General features: G+C 41.3%; 2 protein-coding genes across 2 annotated transcripts in view; one reads left to right on the top strand and one right to left on the bottom strand.

Moving 5' to 3' along the window:
* Positions 1-2,273: 2,273 nt before the first annotated feature.
* CNIH4 (cornichon family AMPA receptor auxiliary protein 4) lies at positions 2,274-10,357 on the bottom strand. The gene is made up of 5 exons (XM_063391118.1): positions 10,200-10,357; positions 8,928-8,996; positions 8,038-8,150; positions 3,936-4,076; positions 2,274-3,350 (listed from the first exon to the last, which is right to left on the bottom strand). The coding sequence occupies exons 1-5, from the start codon at positions 10,266-10,268 to the stop codon at positions 3,323-3,325; spliced, it is 420 nt and encodes a 139-aa protein (XP_063247188.1). The 5' UTR covers positions 10,269-10,357; the 3' UTR covers positions 2,274-3,322.
* The window catches only part of NVL (nuclear VCP like), a 38,114-nt gene continuing 27,598 nt past the window's right edge, over positions 10,330-20,845 (top strand). Inside the window, exons 1-12 of the mRNA XM_063391111.1 lie at positions 10,330-10,456; positions 12,369-12,442; positions 12,967-13,019; positions 13,110-13,206; positions 14,020-14,074; positions 14,610-14,876; positions 15,692-15,815; positions 16,110-16,186; positions 16,466-16,600; positions 18,067-18,168; positions 19,970-20,087; positions 20,566-20,710. Of these exons, the coding sequence (XP_063247181.1) occupies positions 10,400-10,456; positions 12,369-12,442; positions 12,967-13,019; positions 13,110-13,206; positions 14,020-14,074; positions 14,610-14,876; positions 15,692-15,815; positions 16,110-16,186; positions 16,466-16,600; positions 18,067-18,168; positions 19,970-20,087; positions 20,566-20,710 (1,304 nt within the window). The 5' untranslated portion in view covers positions 10,330-10,399. The remainder of the gene's footprint in view (positions 10,457-12,368; positions 12,443-12,966; positions 13,020-13,109; positions 13,207-14,019; positions 14,075-14,609; positions 14,877-15,691; positions 15,816-16,109; positions 16,187-16,465; positions 16,601-18,066; positions 18,169-19,969; positions 20,088-20,565; positions 20,711-20,845) is intronic.

Genomic DNA, 20,845 nt, shown 5'->3' with positions numbered 1-20,845 from the left:
TGGCTGCTGCGATTTGCAGGAGGGTTCAGTTGCAGATCCACTTCAGCCATAAACAGCAGGTGAATAACCCAGCCAAATAAGCTGGGCTTCATCTGCCATCCTGTCTGTCTTTAACGGGTCAGAAGAGTGCAAGAGAAACAGGTATATGAATTCTACAGACCTGTGACATTTTAGCATTTGTAAGATTTCAGTCCTGAGGGTTTGGGGTTTGTTGTTTTTTTCTAATGTGTTTTTGGGGGTTTTTGTTTGTTTTTTAAAATCATTCGGGTTACTTCAAAGAAATTCCACAAGGAATCTGAGAGTAGATGTGTTTCTTAATTAGCTTAAATCCAAACTCTGCCTGAGGAGAGCCCTTCTTTACACATTGTCCTGTGCCCTCTGTGCTGCCTGGTCCTGCCCTGGGTGTCCTGCACGTGCCAAGGCTGTCAGCTCGTCCCAGACAGATGCAGTGCCAGTTGTCTCCTCTCTCTAACAGAGCTCTGAAGGGTGACCAGCGAGGCTTGTGTGCCTCTGCTTCTGCCAAAGCCAGGGTGGTGAATGAATGGACTCATAACTGCGTGGTGGTTCGTAAGGTATAGCCCAGACTTTCCTACTGCTGCCTCCAGTGTCCATCATACCCCCTGTTTTTAAAGGCATTAATGGTCTTTGGGCACTCGTACAAAATCTTAGGGAGCTTCTTGTGAGAAGAAAGAACAAAGCTCTGACGATCCTGAACAGATAAAGATTTGCCTTTTTGGGCTTATCAGAGTTTCTGGTTGATTGTTAACCTGCATGTAGAATTGTTCTTAGTGGTCAGACCACTGATTCACCATGTTCAACAACACAGAACCACTCTAGAAAACCAAACCAGTCATTTACTAGATGGAGGAGGCAAGTATATTCCTTAAAAAACAAGCTCAATAACCAAAATTTGTAATTAATTATGGGAAAACATGTGATTCTACACATTATAACTAACCCCCCAAATGCAGAATTCTTAACTATTACGTAATCTCTCTGAAAACTGATGCAGGACTTTGCAAGCTGGCCTGGCAGTAGATTGTGGGTGAGGAAAAGGTCAGTAACATCAGTTAGAAGTTGGAATCCCTGCAGGACTTTGATTTATTTTCACTGATTAGGAGTTTTCCATCAATCACAGCAAATGGTTCCTCTCAAAGTTATACTTGGATACCTCAAGTCCAAAGGGAAATGGTCTGAGTGAATAGGAAGGAATCTGTATTTGACCTCACACCAATTTATAGTGATAGTTAGATGAATTTTTAAAAAAACCAGTCTCAAATTTCTAGTTGTCTTGAATTCTGTATGATAGGCTTCGGTTCAGTTGTTTTGTTTTTTGTTTTTTTACGACCAAAACAATTTTTAGGCTCTGTGGGTCTCCCAGGAGTGACATAACTGCAGTATCCTTATTTCTAGCTAATTAATCTTGTTTTAGCTATTACAAGTACATTTTTTTCCTGTAGCTAACACTGACCTCTGAAGATCTCTGTTGAAGCAGGCACTGACCCTGTACAGTAAGAGGGCTTCAGCATTACCAGTGTAATTATTCAGCAGAATTGTAGTCTCTGAAACCTGCTGCTGAGGTTTTTACAACTCTTATAATCAGTTGTTGGATATAAGTGAACAGAGAACTTATTCATCATGTTTTTAGAATAAGATATCAAGCTGCTAGTTTGAGTAATGGGCTTAAAATAAAATGAGGTTAATACTCATGTTTCTCAGTGTGAAATAAGTTTAGTGAAATGTATCTACTGCCAACAGTACACCAAGGACCTGACCTAGGCCCTTTCTTCTAACACCCAAAATGTATGTAGTAGGGTTTTCTCACACATAAATAAAATCATTTATTGCCTACCATAATCTGCTAAAAAAGTTACTGACTTTGTACTCTTGAAGTTTTATTTGCTCTCCTTTCTCCAGAGCTACCTCCTGTCTGGGTTTTGGCTTTATAGGGCAGTACTTTTTGTAGTTGTTGTGCTGTCAGGTAGTCAGTGGCATCCAGCTGGGGTAGCTGTTTCCTTAGTTATTTTTTTAATGAGCATGCTTTTCAGCAGTTATTCATCTTTAACACAGCTGAACTTGGACTCCATCCATCAAAAATTTAAAGCCAAACTTCTCCTAGAACAAACACTGACCACAAGGTATCTACAGCAATAAAGCATCAGTGTTGCCTTTTCAAGGCTGGCCCTGAAAACAATTGTGACCCCCAGCTGCACACTTAAACCCAAATACTTAAGAAGAAAAAGCTCATAAATATTTGGACATGATTACAGAAGTGCATTTTTAAAGTTTTAATTGATGTGTTTGTTCCAAGAGACCTGTTTGCAAGCACATATAAAAAACTTGAAGACAGTTATTGGACAGGGAGGGTACAAACTCAGGTTTATACACTTATCACCGCTGCAAGAGCTGCACAAAGAGAACTTGCTGGTGTCACTGAAGCAGAGTCACATCAGAACGGGAGTCAGTGGGGAGATGGGTTGCCAGACCATTTCCCTGAGCTAGACAGACTCTTGTTTCACCCCATTGGCCATGCAAACAGCAGGTTCAGGGAGTAGCAACTGTGGATATTTGCTTTGTAAACAACTCCACCCCAGTGCAATATGATCTTTACTTTATCTGGATGTCCATGATGTACAAAAATAGGAGTTGAAGGGAAAAAGCAAGTATTAATCGTGGTTCTTGTTTATCTGCACTCTTACACACAAGTGTCGTGTCCACCAAAGGGATCTTAATCCATCCAAATACAAGACTTCACATAGGTTGCTGCAGGGCAGTGGGGAATGGGAGGAAAATGTAACTTTCATTCCATTGATTTTTGTCTGGAAAGAATACCAACACAAAGATGCAAGCTGTGCTCCTGTTCCACTTTGAAATCTGCTCCAAATGCTCCTTCAAATTAGGCTCTGATAGGACAGCTTGGCAGCCAGAGTCTCATCCTGACACCTCTCAGCAGGAATCAGATATCTTTGCTGCACTTAAATGTGTTCTGGAACTATCGTTACCAGCTTGTGCTGCTGAAACGAGTTTCTGTTATCCCCCTTTAATTCCTTTGAGGTCACTTCTGTAAGCAAGGATTTCATCTTACAGAAACGGCAGCTCCAGCAGTTTGGCTCATAAAGGAACAAAAACAACTGCTACACAGATCCAATGTCTTTTGAAAATATTTTATGTTAAAAATACAGAAAAATATTTCTTGTTCAAAGAGGAAAAATATACTGCATGACGACACTGATCTAGGTGTGTTCGGGAGGTGTCTGTGGCTCCACAGCCAGTCACTGGAGTGATGACCCAATCTGGCAGCTAAGGGCTCTCTTTCAGCTTCTCAATCATTTATCAAAGCCAGAATCATACTGTGACAAAACAGAAAACATGATACCAGTGGATTACTGACGCTTGTGCAAGCAGGAGCAGCTCTCACTGTCATGGGAGAGCTGCACTGAGAGAACCTGAAACAGAGTCGAGGCACCCCTGTGTGTGCTTTGTTAGGAAGACAAGGCTGCAGAAGCAATACTGCAGCAGAGGAGCAGCAGCTCTGCCACCTTGCAGTAAGTGGCCCTATCACAGAACACATCTAGTTGTAACTCAACCAGATCAACTTCATTATTTAAAAAACAGAACTTGTAAAATAAACTTGGTCCTCAAGAGTATTTCCTTGCTAAACAGGCCACTTACTGTAGGTGCTGAAAGCATGTAACTCTACGTTGTACTTGTGGTTTTGAGATCAGGGAATAGCCTGAGTTTCCAAACAGTGTTTGATCAGAATGAATAAAGGCATAAAATGAGCCCAGAGATAGCTGTCAAAATATATTACTGAGGCTTAGCAGGATGCAAAAAGCTAAGACATGAATACCAGCAATTACACTAGTGGAATAGAGGAGATAAAAATAGCTGGCAGACAATCCGTTTGTTCCTTGGGAGCAATTTTTGAAACTAACCTGTAAAGGTACATGAAGAAACAGAGCAGATGAAAGCCCAGCTTAATCATGGCTTCTTTCATGTGTGATTTCAGTTGTCCTCGGTTATGGATCTCTGTGGGATCAAATACTCCCATGTTTCCACTTGGCACCATAATGTACCTGAAAGTTAAAGAATAAAAAAAACCCAAACAAAACCAAAAAAATCAACAACAGAAACCAACAAAATCCCACAAAACAACAACAACAACAAAACCCCAAAACCACCAAACAAAATAAACCACACAACAAAACCCAAAAATGTAATCACTGAAACATTAGGGAGTGTCAGGGCAAGAGGCGGGGGAAAGCTTGCCAAGAAGGGACTTTCGTCTGAGGAGTTGTTTCACAGTTCAAGGTAAGGGAGTTCTGGATATTGCAGTTATCTCTGCCACCTCAACCCACAAATAATAAGAGAACAAGAAGCACTAAAAACATCAGCCCAGCTTCCCACGTATAAATGAGAGAGAGGTTCCAGGTAATAGCCAATTCCAGTTCATTTTAATTGCTGTTCACAGTTAGTTGCTGTCATGGGGAAAACGCTTATCCACAGCGGAAAGGCGCATTAGAGGAAAGGGACTGGAAAAAAACCTAATTAAACTAAGAATCAGTAATTTATTTAGCAAAAAACCTCACATAGAAAACCACAAACTCCAGTGGTCCAATGAGCCAGCATCAGCCTGGGCAAAGGATCTGTGCTGTTACTGTGCCTTTGTCAGAGCATCCTGGGACACCTCAGCACACTGAGGGCAGAACTGAGATGTCAAGTTCTGCCCTCCAAACCCACATCAGGACAAAAGTTGGGTGAAGCAAAGTGGAATGTAAGCCAAGGAAGCATAAAACCAGCAAACCAAATGTTTATGTCCTGTGACAATTGAGCCAGCAGCATGTTCTCTTGTCAGAAGAATTTCTCGAGGGAGCACATGAAGTTCTCACTGCAGCTGAGCTCAGGCTAGAACATCACTTCTGTAAGACGTTATACAGGCTCTACCTTCCTGGAGCCAGACTCTTTCCATACAGGAATTTACCTCTTTGTCTTAAAGCTGGAGCAGAAACCTGGTCTCAGAACAGAACACTTGTTCAATTTCCTTCATTTACTCTAGTGGCACCGCTTGTAGTCCAAAAGGCACTTCCCCACCTCTTACAATATTCATTTCCATAACAGGAGGGGAAGGAAAGGAACAAGCAACAGGGAGGTTTTCTAGCTGCAGTAGGACACTGGGAAAGAAAGAGCTCAGCCTACAGCAACTGTCTGTCACAGAGGCACTGAACAGCACTGCAGCATATTAGACCAATACCCAAGACAGTGGTGTCCCAGTAAAAATAGTTCATGCTAAATAATGCTAATAAAACTTCAAAAGTTTGAAATTCTCTTCTAAATTTGAAGTTTTGAATGGTTGTTCTGTTTTTAGTGTTACAACACAAATTATTGTCCGTTTCCTGGGGATGCAACATATTGTATTGGAATGAAAGGAGGAACACATTTCCTGTACCAATTTATCCTAGAAACAGAATGCATCATTTTCTTACATGTCTGGGATATGAGTGCCATAAAACCAGCATGCATTAATTGTGCTTTTTTAAAAAATGGTGACACTTAAAGGATGCAATTTAATTGTGTAAGTTGTGAGGCATTTCTTCCAAGAGGCCCACAGGCAGGACAGCCTACATTCGAGATCTAAGGAACTGAGCCATGGATAAGTGCTGCTGGATGCTGACAAACCCAGCTCAAGCCAGCTGTCATCCTCCACACAGCAGAAAAACTTCTGCAGCAAACAAGTAAACCATCAGCTTTAATAAATATACATTAGTGCCTCCAGGATTTCCATTCAGTGGAAGCTGCTACCACAGCAACAGGACACTTCCCTCTAGATTTCCCAGTTTTTAAAGGGATGAGCAGAATTTTCACTGAATTGTAAAGATTTTTTTTTTACTCTTTCAGTAAATGCATGGCAAGAATCTCATTATTTGGACCCATTTTCTCAAGGAGATCTGTACAACAAAGAAGAAAAAAAAAGCTGAATGCTTCTCTTTGAGTTTTAGAACAAGGAGAATGCAAGACAAAACTGTCTCACTGGAGACACTACAAAATTCATCAAAAAAAAAGTTAAATACCATGAGTGTGCTGAACAAGAAGGGCCAGTAGGATGTTACAATAAACATGTTTCAACTTTGGAAGTCTCTCTTGATGCTGTTTTTGGCTAATTTATCCTTCCCAGGATTTGTTTCTGATATCCTTCCTGCACAAAACCTCTCTCCTCTCACTGAAATCCTTGAGAGAATTACTAAATTAAGCCAATAGTGCCTGTAGCTGCCAGGTAGTCATAGGGATTAAGGAGGTTTTAAAGACAAGTGAATAAGAGGAAGAGATTATCCTACCTTTCCCTCTATCACTTACACTGCAAAGCAGGGATTTCTTCAATCTCAACAGAATTATTTTTCTTCTGTATTTCTAACCTAAATTTCCCCTCTTTTACTTTGAACCCGTTCTCCTTGTGCTATCACTACAGGTCCTAATGAGCTGAAAATGCCAAACCCCACACTTGCTTTTGCAGGCCTCCAACTCCTTCACCAGAGATGGGATAGTCCAGGTTATTAATGTGGGAGAAACTCCTCAGTCCACAGAAGGAAGGGAGGATTAGTGATACAGGCCTAATATTCTGACTTCTAATTGCCTACATTGCACATCTAAAATTAAGGGAACAATCCTGAATTTTAGGATATTCAGAATATTTATGCTATTTAGGACATATATAAAATGAGAGTTGTCAATACAAAAGAGCAATCAAAGCTTACTGCCTGACATGTAGAAATAGAATTTCTCTTTTAAAACTCCCTCTGACCAGTTTTAGAAGGGAAAGCAAGTGGCTACTTTAAAAATTAATATAAGTACACACAATGAAGTAGCAAAGTGGTAACCAGCACAAGAAATTGTGACAGCCTCAAAGAAATTTCCTTCTGTCTGTGGTGTCTCAGCCCTGCCTAAATGAAACATCAAACCCTAAACTTGCCAGCAGATCCCAAACCAAATATTGATCTCTATAGGTCACAGCTGTACATAGGGTGGGGCAAACAAAACCAGGCAAAACCATGACCTATGTGTGTTTTTAGGCAACATGTATTAGTTAAGCATAAAGTTATACTGTGTCATGTTTCTCCAGCTTGGAAATATTTGAAGGCTTTGCTGGCAGTTCTGTAGAAAACAAGGGTGATATTTATCAATATTTAAATAGCACTGCTATTTTGCCCAAGAACACCAGGTTATCAGTACAGAGATCCTCAACTTTGTTTTAATGAGAGGTGTGAAAACTTCTTGTTTAATTCTAGCAGCAACTCAACCCATCCCTGCAAACAGCCCTGGCAGCTTCAGGCCAACAAGAATTACAGCAGCTTTCCAAACCTGTACTTTTAACATTTGGGCTTTTGGGTTCCCTCAGTACAGTGACTGCAGGTAATTTGTGACAAACCCAGATCCAGTTTCCACCAGCTGAACACCTGTGAAGGGCCAGCTCTCCACACACCAAATGATACCAGATAAAAGGACATGGTTTGAACTGACAGTCCCCGTGTTACCACATGGAAACCCCCACTGGTAACTCGGCCATTTCCAAGGGTGGCAGCCCCGAGCACAAAGAGCAGTGACACTGACAGCTGTCCTGGGGTGAAGGGGCTGCAAACCCTCCCAAATGCAAACCTGCAGGATGGGGGCAAAACCAACACTATCAACTAACACAACTGACAGCACTATCAGGAACAGCGTGAAAGCATTATTAACTCTGCTTTCAGTACTATTTCATAATCCCAATTAATCTGCTATGATTTCCTGTGAATTTGGGAATCACCCACAAATGGAGACTCCTGGGCACTAAAGAGAATGCAAGCAAAGGCCAAAAGCTTCATGTCCTTTGCACTGCTGGGTTCCTTCTCATTTTAATGACAAGAAATTATGTCAGTTTGATCAATGAAGCAGCTCAAGAACACAACTGAAACATCTCACCATGACCTATCATTCATCTTTGTACTACACTTAAAGCTAAACTAGTAACAGTGCTAAAAGAAACCCCACAAGCCCTTGAGCACTCACCTGTATATATTCCATGTGGCCACTGGCAGGTTAAGGAGAAAGATGAACCAGTGCAGTGAAATAAGCATTAATACTGTGACAACAGCATGGCCAATCAGCTCAGGCACCACCCACTGCAAAAAGGGGAAAGAGGAAAGAGTTACATGCACAAATGTAAATTCCTTTATGAACAAGTCATCTATTTGGGATTATAATTGGATTATAACCACATAAAATCTGAAAAACTGGCAGCAGGGGTATGTGGTTCCATCAGTGTGGACAAATCAGTATCTTCAGGCAGATTCCACACAAGCAAGCAGAAATCAGGCCCTGAGATATTGTAACAGAGGTGCTTTTCCCAAGCATACAAACATTTCTAGGGAGCAGCACAGTCTGAACACAACTGTACTGCACAAGCATTCAAGAAAGAGAACTCAGAAAGTATACAGAGCTCACAGCAGAGAACAGTGGGGTTAGGAATTCAGATAATTAAAACCTGCACAATCAGCCCCAGGCTTGGAACAGATAAGAGAGCTGATCAATATAAAAACTGGCATTGTTAAATTGGGTCAGCCCCTGGCAACTACAGAGATCTTGGCTTGACAGGATCCTGTACCATTCCCTCTCACATTAAGAAAAAATACCTTTAAACTAAAATGAACAGACATGTGGGAAGGCCACATTGATTTAATGCTAAGGGTTTTAAGCAGATTAATTTAAAATGGTACTTTTGTGATGGAATTTGCTGAAAGATGGACATCCAAAAAAAGCCAAGCAGGCTGAAATAAGGGATACATGCAAAATACTGCCAATCAAGGCTCCTCAGACACCTATCACACCCCAGTTATTTGCAATGCTCAGATGAAGGATGTGGTTTTCTCAAACCACAGCAAGTGCAAAGAACAATTTACTTTATTGAGCTTGGAGCAGCACGATCTAGCGTTGATGTAGTCACATTCCAGATCTGATAGCGTGATTATCTGAAGTTCAGGATAAGGAAACAGTGTATGCTAATTCAGAATACACAAAGCTTCACTTTTAGCCAACAAACTGGGGAGAGCTCTCTGCTCTCAGCGTTCGCTGCCTTGCTCTATGTTGCTCTCTCGAAGGCGCCTTTCAATTAGTTACAACTCACTCCTATTTTAGATAGAAGCCTTGGCTACATTTTATCATCAGGCCAAGTGATTTTATTATAGGTTCGCAAGGGCAACTGTTGCACAAGTGCTAAAGTTCAGGCCTTAAAACAGACCAGGGAGGCAAACTCAGTGCTTTTAGTATCAAAATTGTTACTACAATCCTCCAAACTAAACCTTAATAGGCAGGACAAGTCAATGTACTTTTAAACTCTCCTCGCAAAATTGCGCAGTTTTAAGCAGTGAATCTATTTTTTTTCTTTTACCCCCGACATTTACAACAACTTGAATTAATTAATACTCCGCTAGGAAGTAATAGAGTAACATCATTACTGAATGAACTTTCAGACTGAAATATGAATATTTCAGACAGACAAGTCCTCTCAAAAAAAGGCTTAGGATGCACGTGTGCACCTCTCCATGCTGTCTCCTGTAGAGCTCATGGTTCTTTTTTCCAAGGAAATGAACATTAAGAGATTTTTTTCTCCTATTGCTAAAGAATGGGTAAAGACTGTTGATTTTTCAACAAACAATTTATCCCTCTAGGATGAATTTTTTTGGAGCGGTTTTGCTAGAAGAACTGGGTATACCCTGAAAAATCCCATCAGGACTGAAAGAATGTGAAAGCCCGTCCTCTTTTTTTTTTGACAAAAGTAAAGAGAAGAAGTCAAATCTGTGCCTTTACACTGCAACAACGCCGGCCAGCACAGACTGCGGACCAGCCTCCAACAAAGGCCATGGGAGCCCTGCCTGCCGAGGAGCCCCACAGCTGCACAGAGCACGGCGTCCTTGCAATGGGAACTCTGCTGGCCGCACTTCTTAGGCCCGGGTGCCTCCCGAGCACCGCTCGCTCCCTGCTCCGCTCCTGCCCCTGCTCCGCCGCGGCCCCGCGGACCGAGCGCGCTCCGGCCGAACCGCGCCGCGCCCGCCCCGCCGGGCCCGCGGCCACCGCCCGGCGCGGCCCCGCCGCCCTCAGCCCACCGGCCCCGCCGGCGCCCCCAACCCCCCGGTGCCCCCACGCCGCGGCCCCGCGCCGGAGGAGCAGGATACGAAGTAGACGGAGAGGAAGATGAGGGCGCAGCAGTCGATCAGCGAGAAGATGAAGACCACCGACTCCATCCCGCCGCCGCCGCCGCCGCGCCCGCCGCGCTCGGGCCCTCCCGGCCGCCGTAGGCCCAGCCCCGCCCGGGCGGGCCCGCGCAGCGCGGCATGCCGGGAAATGGAGTCTCCGCTCGGGGGGGGTGGCGGCCATGCGGTGCCGGCCCGGCCGCGTCTCCGATCCCCGGCTGAAGCAGCGCATCAAGCAGGTACCGCCCGCCCGCCGGGCACCCCCGGCACCACCGGCACCACCGGCACCCCCGGCACCCCCGGTACCCCCGGTACCCCCGGTACCGGCAGCCGGAGAGGGGCTCGTCTGTCCCCCTCTGGCTGAGGGGCCTTGAGCATCCGGCCTGCTCTCTGGCAGGAGAGCACCAAACCTCGGCCCTGCCTCTGAGGGCTTTAGAAAGGCCTTAAATAGGCCTTAGAGTTTATTTTATTTATTTATTTTAATTTTCTGTAAAATATTTTTTTCTGTCGTTCTTCTGTCCTCTTTAATAGCTCTACTCTTGAGGCTGGCTGCTGCTGCTTCACATGTGAAATGAATAGGGCAAAAGAAATATACTCAAAGTATTCCTATATATATATATATGTACATGTATAGGTGTATGTGTGTATATATACACACACACGGTGTGTATCTGTGTGTATATATATGTAGATATATGGCTGTATACCTACATGTGGTATACAGGTATGTGTATGTAAATACATGTGTATATATGTGTGTGTGTATATTTGGACCTTAGGAAGAAGTTCTTCCTAGAAGGGGTGATTAAACATTGGAATGGGTTCCTCAGGAGGTGCTGGGGTCACCATCCCTGGAGGTGTTTAGGGAAAGTTGGATGTGGCACTCAGTGCCATGGTCTGGGGGACAATCAGTGACAGATTGGACTTTTCCAAAGATCTCAGGGGTCTTTTCCAACCTGAATGATCCTGCAATTCTGTGATATTGGCAAATATTGTTTGTGTTTGGAGACACGTACAATGATTTTATTGAATAGCTGAGAAAAGGGGGAAATTGGATTATTTCCCAAATACATGTGGGAACAACTGTGATTCCTTCAAGTGGCACAGTGCTGTGTCACACCTTACCACAGTTTATAATGAGTTTGCACTTTGAACACAGGTTTCTGAGCCTGTGCATAAATGTACTCCACTTCTGATTCCTTGAGATGAGACAGTGACTGCTCAAGGGAACTTGCTTGGTTTAATTCACAAGATCACATTGAGTGTGTCTTGACTATTCCAAAGTGGAAAACCCAGCTGGGTTTATGGTAGCCTTGATGTTTCATGCAGGGCAGGAGCTGCCCATGGGTTATGTGAAGTGCAACGTAATTTTAAAAGCTAAATATGTATTCAATTTGACTGTTTTGTATAGAGTTATTAATTTAAATGAGGGTTTGAAATCCTCCCTGCTGTGACATTTGTGATACCAGATCTTTTAGGATGATTCTATATTTTTTCCTCTTTTTTAAGAAGGAATTTTTGGTATCAAAAGTTCTCGCTGCTGATTTGGAGAGTGGGGGAAGAAAGCAAGTGGAGTGCAGTTGTACATGAAATTTAGTACATTTTCTCACACGTTCATAATTGGGGTTTGACAATGGGTTGGATTAGCTGCTGTCAGAGCAATAAAAAGGCTTGATAGAATTCACTTTATTCACATAGTTCTCTATAGTATTCCCTGAAATGTCTTGTAAAGATTAAAGTTGTTCTAATGAGAGTATCCATGCTGATTCATATAGATGGTTTCTAGGACAGGAGATCTAAACCAAAAGGAGGATAGCTGAGAGGAGCCAAGACAATAAGATGGTGTGTGGGCTACAAAGTCAGCTTTCTTGTTAAATAAAAGTAAAGAGCTGACCCAGCAGAAATCATCAAAGCCCCAAGATGTGGGATGCTGCCTTTCCCCAGGGAGCAGAGCTGCCCAGTAATCTGTGCTTTAATAAGCATTTCATTGGGAAATACTGTCTGGTGTGTTGCAAGGCAGTGAAAAGCTGATTCTGATTTTCATTTCAACTTTTAAGGAGGGCAGAATTTATAACAGGCATATTTGTTTGAGCTGTTCTGGTGAAATGATTGACAAAGATTTTATTCCCTGCTTAAAATTCTTCATTTCAGTATCTTGCAAGTAGTAAATGTGGACATTATGTTGACATTGGAGTTCTAGCATCTGATTTGCAGAAAACCTACAGGTGAGCCAAGATTTGTCTTCTTATATCCTGTGTTCAAAATGTAGAATATATTAGTTTGTTCTTTTGCATTTATTATGAAAGTTACAATTTTTTAATGTCACCATCATTGCCAGTTGTTGAGGTTGATTGAAGCAATAAGATTGTTTCCCTCTGCTGAGATATTTAATGACTCATATTTTATTAATGCATTGGCATGACAAGATCTAGTTGTGGTTTGGGTTTTTTATGGGTTGATTTTTTTCTGTTTTAAATAAAAAGCTGCAGATTCCTTGCAGCATGTAGAAGTTTACCCCAGTGAGTTTAAAATAGGAGGGAAAAGAACACCTCAGTGCAGCCTTGGGGAGGAGATAGAGGATGCAGTAATACACTCATACCTTGCTGGGATGATTTTCACGTGGTGGTGTTTAATAAGAACCTGTGGGGAAGCTTGGGAATCAACTTCCCATGTACTTTTTCCACTGGGAATGACCTTGTGTCGAGGGAAAAATTGGTTGGTGTGACCTGTTTATTTTGATTTTTTACAGTGTAGATTACGGACGAAGAAAAAGAAATGCCTTTAGAATACAAGTTGCAAAAGGTAGATCTGTTAATACTGTTTCCTAGATGCCAAATTCTTTGATTGTGCTTTGGCTGTTAATTCCTAACATGGCTGAACCTTTTCTTGCAGTGTTTGATATAATCAGTAATGAACAAGAACGTGAAGATTTGGCAGTTTTAGAATCTGAACATGTGGCAAAAAGAGCAAGACAACAAGAGAAAAATGAGTAAGGATAATTTTTACCACTAGATTAATAATGCCATTGCTGTTACTGTTTCTTTAAAGCTTTCTGGGTTTGGTTTATTGCATTTTGGTTGTTTCAAGGTTACAGGTGGATCCTTGGTTTGCCATAGGCTTGTCTTCTTCAGAAGTTAACTGTAGTTATTTGGAACTTTTTTAGTGCTGAAGACAAGCAGATATTAGAGCCAGTCATGGACAACCTTATGGGTCCCTTGATAGTTTTCCACATAATGCCCTGCTCCTCATGTGTTTCAGTTCCTTTGTTTTGTTCTTCATAGTTTTTGGGTGTGAGAGATACTGGCCATATCTGAGAGATGAGACTACCAGACTATTCAGAGTAAATCACCAGTGGGTGTGAGATGGGAATGGAGATTTCCTGACTCTTAACCCTGTCCATAACCTCTTGGAGTGCTGTTTGCTCTAACCTGGGATAGATTTTAAGGATCTTGTGGGAAAGTAGGACACTGTTGCCAGAGGTCTGGTTCAGCAGTGATTTACTTCTGTTTCCCTTGGTGAACTGAATCAGAATGAACCTGCATCACTTTTATATAGGTCTGTCTTTCAGACAGGTTGGCAAGTTGATCCCACTCATCACACACTTGGAAAGGATGCATTTTAAAACTTTTCATAGTAGAAGATTGAGAGCATGGGAGTCAGGAATTTCTCTCCAGCATGAGGCTACATACCATGATTATGGGGAACCACATTGTGGAAATTGCTTTTGTTTTACTTTACAGATGTCTTACTTGCAGTTCTGCTCTGATAAATTAATATTTTTTTGTCTTCCTTCCCTGCTAAGGACTACTGGAAGTGACACAGATGACTCTGACTATGATAATTATCCAGAAGATCTAGTAAGTTGTATTTTATTATGATTGTTTGTATTTGTATAACATATGAGTCTATGCTGTGAAATTGCACTGGTAGAGTTTAAAAGGGGAGATAGAGATAAGGTCTAGTCAGAGTTAGCAATTCCAACTGAGTGTCTGTGGAGCTGGAAGGAGGCTGTTTTCTGAAGGAAAAAGAGGAATGTGGTGGGAATCACTGTCAGGAAGGCACACTGAGAGCCTGAAGGACTTGGCTGCCAATTGGATGAAGTGACTGAAGGAGCTGACATCTCCAGCCTCTGCCAAAAGAGGTGCCTGCCCATTAACAGGAGTCATTCCAGGGTAAATTGCAAAGGCTGCTGCCCCTTCAGCCACCACGTGTAGGTTTATATGCAGGCATTGGGTTTGCAGAGGAGTGGGTTGAAAGATGCATTGCCTGTTTTCTCCAGCAGGAATAATGCTGAATTATGTTTATGAAACAGTTTTCATTGACCTCCAAATGTAAATAATCAAAGTTAAAACCTGTCCCGTGTATTTTCTTTACAAATGTGTAAATCTGCAGTCCACCAATCAGATGAACAGTTCCCTGCTGAGCTTATACAAGAAAGGAAATCCTGATTCTGTTCCACCCACTCCAAAAAATGACCCAGTGGAGACCCCTCCTCACGTGAGGACAGCACCTCAGACAAGCACCCTCACACCAGAATCCAGAGGTGAAAGACGAATCTCTGACGGTGGCTGGTTCATTGACAAAACTCCTGATGGGAAAGACTTCTTTATTGACCTTTCTGAGGATGGAGAAGGAGAGGAAAAGAAACCGATTTCTGAGGTACTTTGTGTTTCACAAACCCAAGGTGTTCTAAGTAGAGCATGAACAGAACTGGCCCATTTCAAGCATGTTTGTACAGAAGGTAGAAAGTCACCAAATAATGAGTTTCTTCCAGATTTTTTTTGAGGGAAATGTAGTTCTCAGTATGAAGGAGGGCCAGGTTAGTGCCCATGCTGAGAGAAAGATGAGTGGGAGGTAGCTTTTATTTATTGCATGTGCCAGTGGCCAGCCTACCTGGCCTGTGGCTTGCTGCAGCCACAGCAGGTGGTGTTCCTTAGTTAATGGTGGAGTCTTAGTCGCCCAGGGGAAAACAAGAAACTTCTTTTTATTTCTTTTATCCTGTAATAGTCCTTCTCTCACATGCTCTTAACTTGTGTTAGCACTGAATAACATTTTCTTACCCTCCCTTAAGGCTTAGTAGAAATAAAAATTGTTTCCAATGGAGTAAATACGTTTGTAGAGTTGTATTCATCCCCGAAGTGGATTCCTCCATGGCATGCAAATAACTGGTGTCTGATTTTGGTTAGTAGTTTTGAGGGGTTTGATTGGTTTTGGTTTGGTTTTTTTGCTCATTACTATGTTCTCTTAACAAAAAAAAAAGTGACTATTGTAATTAACCCATTTAAAAATAAGACAAATCCAAAGTACAAAAAAGTTTCTGCAAAAAGAAGGCGTAAGTTCCTGTCTTGCTTGTCTTTATTTACATAATTTGTGTAAGTTAGGCATCATAGACACACATTTTGTTCTTCTACATTTTTGCAGAAGTTCACTGACTTGAAAGGTTTTTTGTATATAATTCTGCTTTTATGTCCTAGAAATCAACAGAATTTTCTGTCTTGGAGAGTGAAAGAAAGAAGACAAAGGGCAGAAGAGCAAAAAGAAAAAAGGGAGAATTTGCAGATGTAGATGGAGAAATTGAATCCATGTTACTTAAGAAAGGTGAGAAGTTATTTTTGTGTTATTGATGTGTTACTCCAAACAAAGCGATAGTAACAGACCATGGAATCTGTTACCAAAGCAGTATTTTCTGATGTGCAGAGAAGTGACCCCAGGCAGTTTTTTAAAGAAATTTAGCCTTAATGTTGTACTAAAAAAAAATTGCAGTCCTGTGTCTACTAATAAAAAATATTATTACTCTGTGTGCTTAGCTATTTCTTTAGGCTGAATACATTTTGTTTACTTAACAAATACATTTATTCCATGGCTAAATGTGTGTCTTTTCCTCCTTAACAGTGAGAAATAAGGGGTCAGAGCTTTATCACCCTTCAGTGAAATTTGAGGATGTAGGAGGCAATGATGAAACATTAAAGGTTAGTTAAAATTTTATTGGTGGGCTACAGGATGCACTGAATAAAAGGTGTCATGAAAAATGACAGAGGAGAAATATTGCAGAGTTCATCTGCATGGCACTGAGCAGAGCTGCTTACACCAACAGCAGTGAGGTTGTTGCTTGTTCTCTGATTATTCTTTCTGTAAGCAGTCATTGAATTCAGATTGTTGAACAGAACTTGTTTTATTTTGCCCTGCCTATAAGAATAGCAAATACTAATTTCTGCAATTTAAAAGGAGATTTCTCTTGTTCTTAACAGGAAATCTGCAAGATGCTCCTTCACATCCGCCATCCTGAGGTCTACACCCACTTGGGAGTGGTTCCGCCTCGGGGCTTCCTTTTACATGGGCCACCAGGCTGTGGGAAGACCCTGCTGGCACAGGCAATTGCTGGGGTGAGGTGGCTTCACAGGTGCAGCCTCTGCCTTTTCTGAGTTACTCACAGAGGGAAAGAGAATAGTCTTCTTTCAGAACAGACTAGAGCTTTTCATTTTAGCTGTCCTATGATAGTCTGAAATATGTTAATCTTTACATCCTTCGTTTGAATTCCATCTGAATCTTACTTGATAGAACCTCATACATAAAGAGCCATAGTGACAAGGTTTTATTGTGATTTCATTGTTTTGACGCATACCCAGAACAGAGCAACATAAGCACAGGTGTTTTGAGAGGGGTATAAATGAAAGATAATCTTGGTTAAATTTACCATACTGTTGTTTCAAATCTGGACTCAACCTTACCATCTTTTATGAGGCATTACATCGATTCTGTTGGGTGGCACCTGTTAAACAGCTGATTTCTGAATTCTGAAACTTGATCTTGCCTTGCCTGTGTCATGCTGATGTTTTCAGAGCACATGACACTACTGGTGTTAATAACTTGGGGTAATGGTGAAGCTGCTGTGCCACTGTTCCTGTTTTGGATATAGATCTAAGGACTTTGAAGGGCTCTCAGTGAGAACCATGGACATTTCCTTTTCTTTAATACATTTGCTCCTTAAATGTTACTGATTATAAGCTTAAACTTAGATGCATGTAAATTACTGACTTCTGTAGTGCAGATAAGGAAAATAGTGATATTTATCACTGAATGTAGGTAACACCCTTCTGAAATAGTTTCAAATGTTTTAATTAAAAGATTTAGGATGTTTTCTTTCTAATGCCTTATTGTAAAATAGAATCCTTTGAATAATGTGATGATATTTAACGCTTCAGTAAGTATTTGTATGCTGGAAGGGTACTACATTTGAGGAAAGAAGCATGTCACAAGTGAAAAACTTTGAGATGAAATAAACTTAATGACTGCTTTTTAAATAATTTCTTTCTTAAATAGGAGATTTTCAGTAGTGCTCTGTTAGGCAAATTATCTTCTTTGAGCACCATAGGGTCTCTGGTGGCCTTGAGTTGCATAAATTAGGGTTCATTTTGTTTCTATATGTTAAATTAGGGACAGCTTTCTTTTATATGTAATTCGAAGAGCTTGAAATAGGCTGCAACAACCTGTAGCACTACTGTGCAACAGTCTGTTAAAGTTGCAGTTGTATTTATTTATTTTAATAGCAGAAGGCTCTGAGTGTGAGCTTTACAAGTGCCTTGTTGTACAATCCTGCATAGATATTTCTGGAACAGGACTCTGGGACCCAAACCTGGTGGGGAATACCTTCCACACTGCTAAGCAATACTTTGTTATGGATTTTAAGTTGGAGGATGCTCCTTATCTTTTTTTAGAATTCCTAACAATTTAGTCTTGAGAATGTAATTTGTAGGTTTGAAAGATGTCATATTGAAAAGTATTTGTCCTCAAGGGCAGCCAGCATTTCTAACCTCTGGATATATCATAAAATGTTCCTTGTTTCTTCCAGGAGCTTGAGCTCCCCATGTTGAAGGTGGCAGCGACAGAGATTGTGTCTGGAGTGTCGGGGGAATCTGAGCAGAAACTGAGGGAACTGTTTGAGCAGGCTGTGGTAAGGCACCCACTGGAAATAGCTCTGTGAATTGTTTGTCTTTTTCTTTGTAAATATTCATACTTTGTTGCTGTGGTTTGAATTTGAGTAAATGTGAGCGAGTGAATCTTTATCCTGCTACACACATGAGTTGTCACCCTTCCTGCGACCAGAATTCCATTGTACTTGTCATGATGTCACACAGCACAAAGCTTACTGTTCTGAAGCCTCAACAAAAGATGGTTCATCATAACAATGTAGAGAGCAACATAAATTATTTACATATTTGGATCTGCTTGGCTTGATATATAAAAGAAAAAAATCAGGAGCAGTTCATTGTGCTTTTTGTTACATGGGGGTTTTGCTAGTTTTGTATGGTGTGGAATTTGAGTGAATAGGGGAGATTTTAGGCTTTGGCAGTCTGGGTAGAAAGCAAGAAATTTGGAACAGACTTGATAAGAGCAGGAGAAAAGTTGAGGTCTTGCTTTGGTGTGACCTCTGGATGTAGTAGGAAGCAAAGAGAATGAAACAGGTTGAGACAGTTTTAATTTAAAGAAATGCAGATGTTTCTGGTTGTTAGTATGGGGCTGATGTTTTATTTCCTGAGGTGACTTGTCTGTTCCTGACCTCTGAGAATGTTCTGGTTTTCCAACTTTATTTCATTTTTCTACTCTTACATACTGTGTGTAGGTATTTAAAGTGTGCCTCTAAACAAGGCCAAAAGGGTCAATTGCGAAGCTGTTTCTTATGTTTCCTGTTCATTCTAAATTTTAATTTTTAGAGAGCCTTGTTAAGAAATTGTTTAGCATAAGATTACATAGGTTATGGCAAGGAGACTTTAGAAATTACATATATTTTGTATATGTAGTGATCAAGGCGAGATTGCTCTAAATTACTGTTACAGAAATAACATCTGTTGCATAAAGTATTTCTGAAATAAAATCTCTTGCCTTTCTGATAGTCTCTCACCTTCCCTTAGGTAGTTTTTCCAGTTAGTTTTGGCAGCAGGTTTTGTGCAGGGGAAGAGACAGCGATTCCTTTATTTGGGTGCGGGGAAGGGAATGACCGCGAGGTGGCGCAGGCGGTGCCTGGGACCAGCCAGAGCAGCGCCTGGACCACGCGGGGTTTTTGCGTGGGACTCCTTTGGAACGAGATTCCAGGGTTTTCCTCAAGTATTCCATTGCACTGCTAGTGCTTTTCGGGAATATTAATGATCTTAAATCAGCTAAGGACCCTTATGGTAGTCACACTAATTATTAATCCGTATTATTGACGGCTTTTGACGAAGTTCATGGAATTTTAGAACACTTGTGGAGTTTCTCACTGCTTGATTTTACTCTTTGAGTGTGGTTGGGCTCTGCAGTAGTATTGAAGCCCTGTGACCACCTACTGTTCCTTTTGTTTCATTCTGTGTGTCAGTAATGGTATTCTTGAAGTTCCACAGCTCTAATCTCACTAACAAAACAAACAACAAAGCACACCAGGCCTTTCTTGTGTGATTTTCATTTATGGACTTCAGCAGGCTGTCACAATGGAGTATTTAGGGAAAACATAAGGCAACACAGAGGTGTATTTAAATTTTAGACAGTGTGCAGAGACATTTTAAATCTCATGCCTTAACTATTCCATAGCTTCAGATCAGTGAAGTTTCACAGTGTGGTGGCTCTCCAGATTGTCAGCAAGAGCAACAGAATTGTTCCAGGACTTGATTGTACAGCAGGTTTACAGTAAGAGTTACAGATCAGAAAACTTGGAACGTTTCTTTCTTGCAATGCACTCTATCAGTGTGATTTTGTAATTGTGAGTCTTTCCTGTTCCCTAGTCCAGTGCTCCGTGTGTCCTTTTCATCGACGAGATCGATGCGATCACCCCAAAGAGAGAGGTGGCATCGAAGGACATGGAGCGCAGGATTGTGGCCCAGTTCCTGACTTGTATGGATGGTGAGCTTCAGGAACAGCAGTGCTGAAACCAGATTGTCATTATCAGGCTCACTGTCTGCTTCCCTTCAGTAGTGACTTGTGCTTACTTTAGAGGAGATAGTGGCAGTAATTTATCTTATTTTGACACAGTTTGCCTGGGGAGTGGTGGGAAGATCATAATAAATTTGAAGGGGTGTTACTACAATATTTTCAAAGTGGTCTGTACAGCATTATATAAGCCTGTCTGTTGTATAAACAGAAATAATGGGGGAACCTGATAAATTTATTAATAATTATTGAGTCTGTTAATTTTAAAATTTTTTGCTTGATTGTGCAAAATGTAAGTTTTATGTAGTAGAGACAGAGATGAACAGCTCATTCTGACTGTTGATTAGTTTATCTCTGCTGGCTACTATCATGTGCTGCAAAGTCCCACAGCTGTGGGAACAAAGTCTGGACAGTGAGTATGACTACCGACTTCCTTCCTTCTTTCCCTTAGACTTGAATAATGTGGCTGCCACCACCCAGGTCCTTGTTATTGGAGCAACAAACAGACCTGACTCCCTTGACCCTGCACTGAGGAGAGCTGGGAGATTTGACAGAGAAATCTGTTTAGGGATCCCAGATGAAGGGGCAAGAGAGAAGTATGTGTTGTGAAGTTAAACTTTCTTTTTGATATGCTGATAAATAAGAAAATGATGTGTAAGTTAACATACAAATTAAGGAAAAGTACTTTATTGTGCTTAGTTCTGTTTGTACATACCTGTGGGTCAGCACAC

Source organism: Prinia subflava, chromosome 2, assembly GCF_021018805.1.
Source record: "Prinia subflava isolate CZ2003 ecotype Zambia chromosome 2, Cam_Psub_1.2, whole genome shotgun sequence".
NCBI lineage: Eukaryota > Metazoa > Chordata > Aves > Passeriformes > Cisticolidae > Prinia > Prinia subflava.
This window is presented reverse-complemented; position numbering and strand designations above follow the sequence as displayed.

Bases quoted from the DNA above. Each gene is read 5' to 3' on its own strand.
- CNIH4 (XM_063391118.1), bottom strand. From the start codon at position 10,268: ATGGAGTCGGTGGTCTTCATCTTCTCGCTGATCGACTGCTGCGCCCTC. The intron at 8,997-10,199 runs GTATCCTGCTCC...CCTGAACTTCAG, and splicing joins TCTTCCTCTCCGTCTACTTC to ATAATCACGCTATCAGATCT. The intron at 4,077-8,037 runs GTGAGTGCTCAA...TTTAACTTTCAG, and splicing joins GCCACATGGAATATATACAG to GTACATTATGGTGCCAAGTG.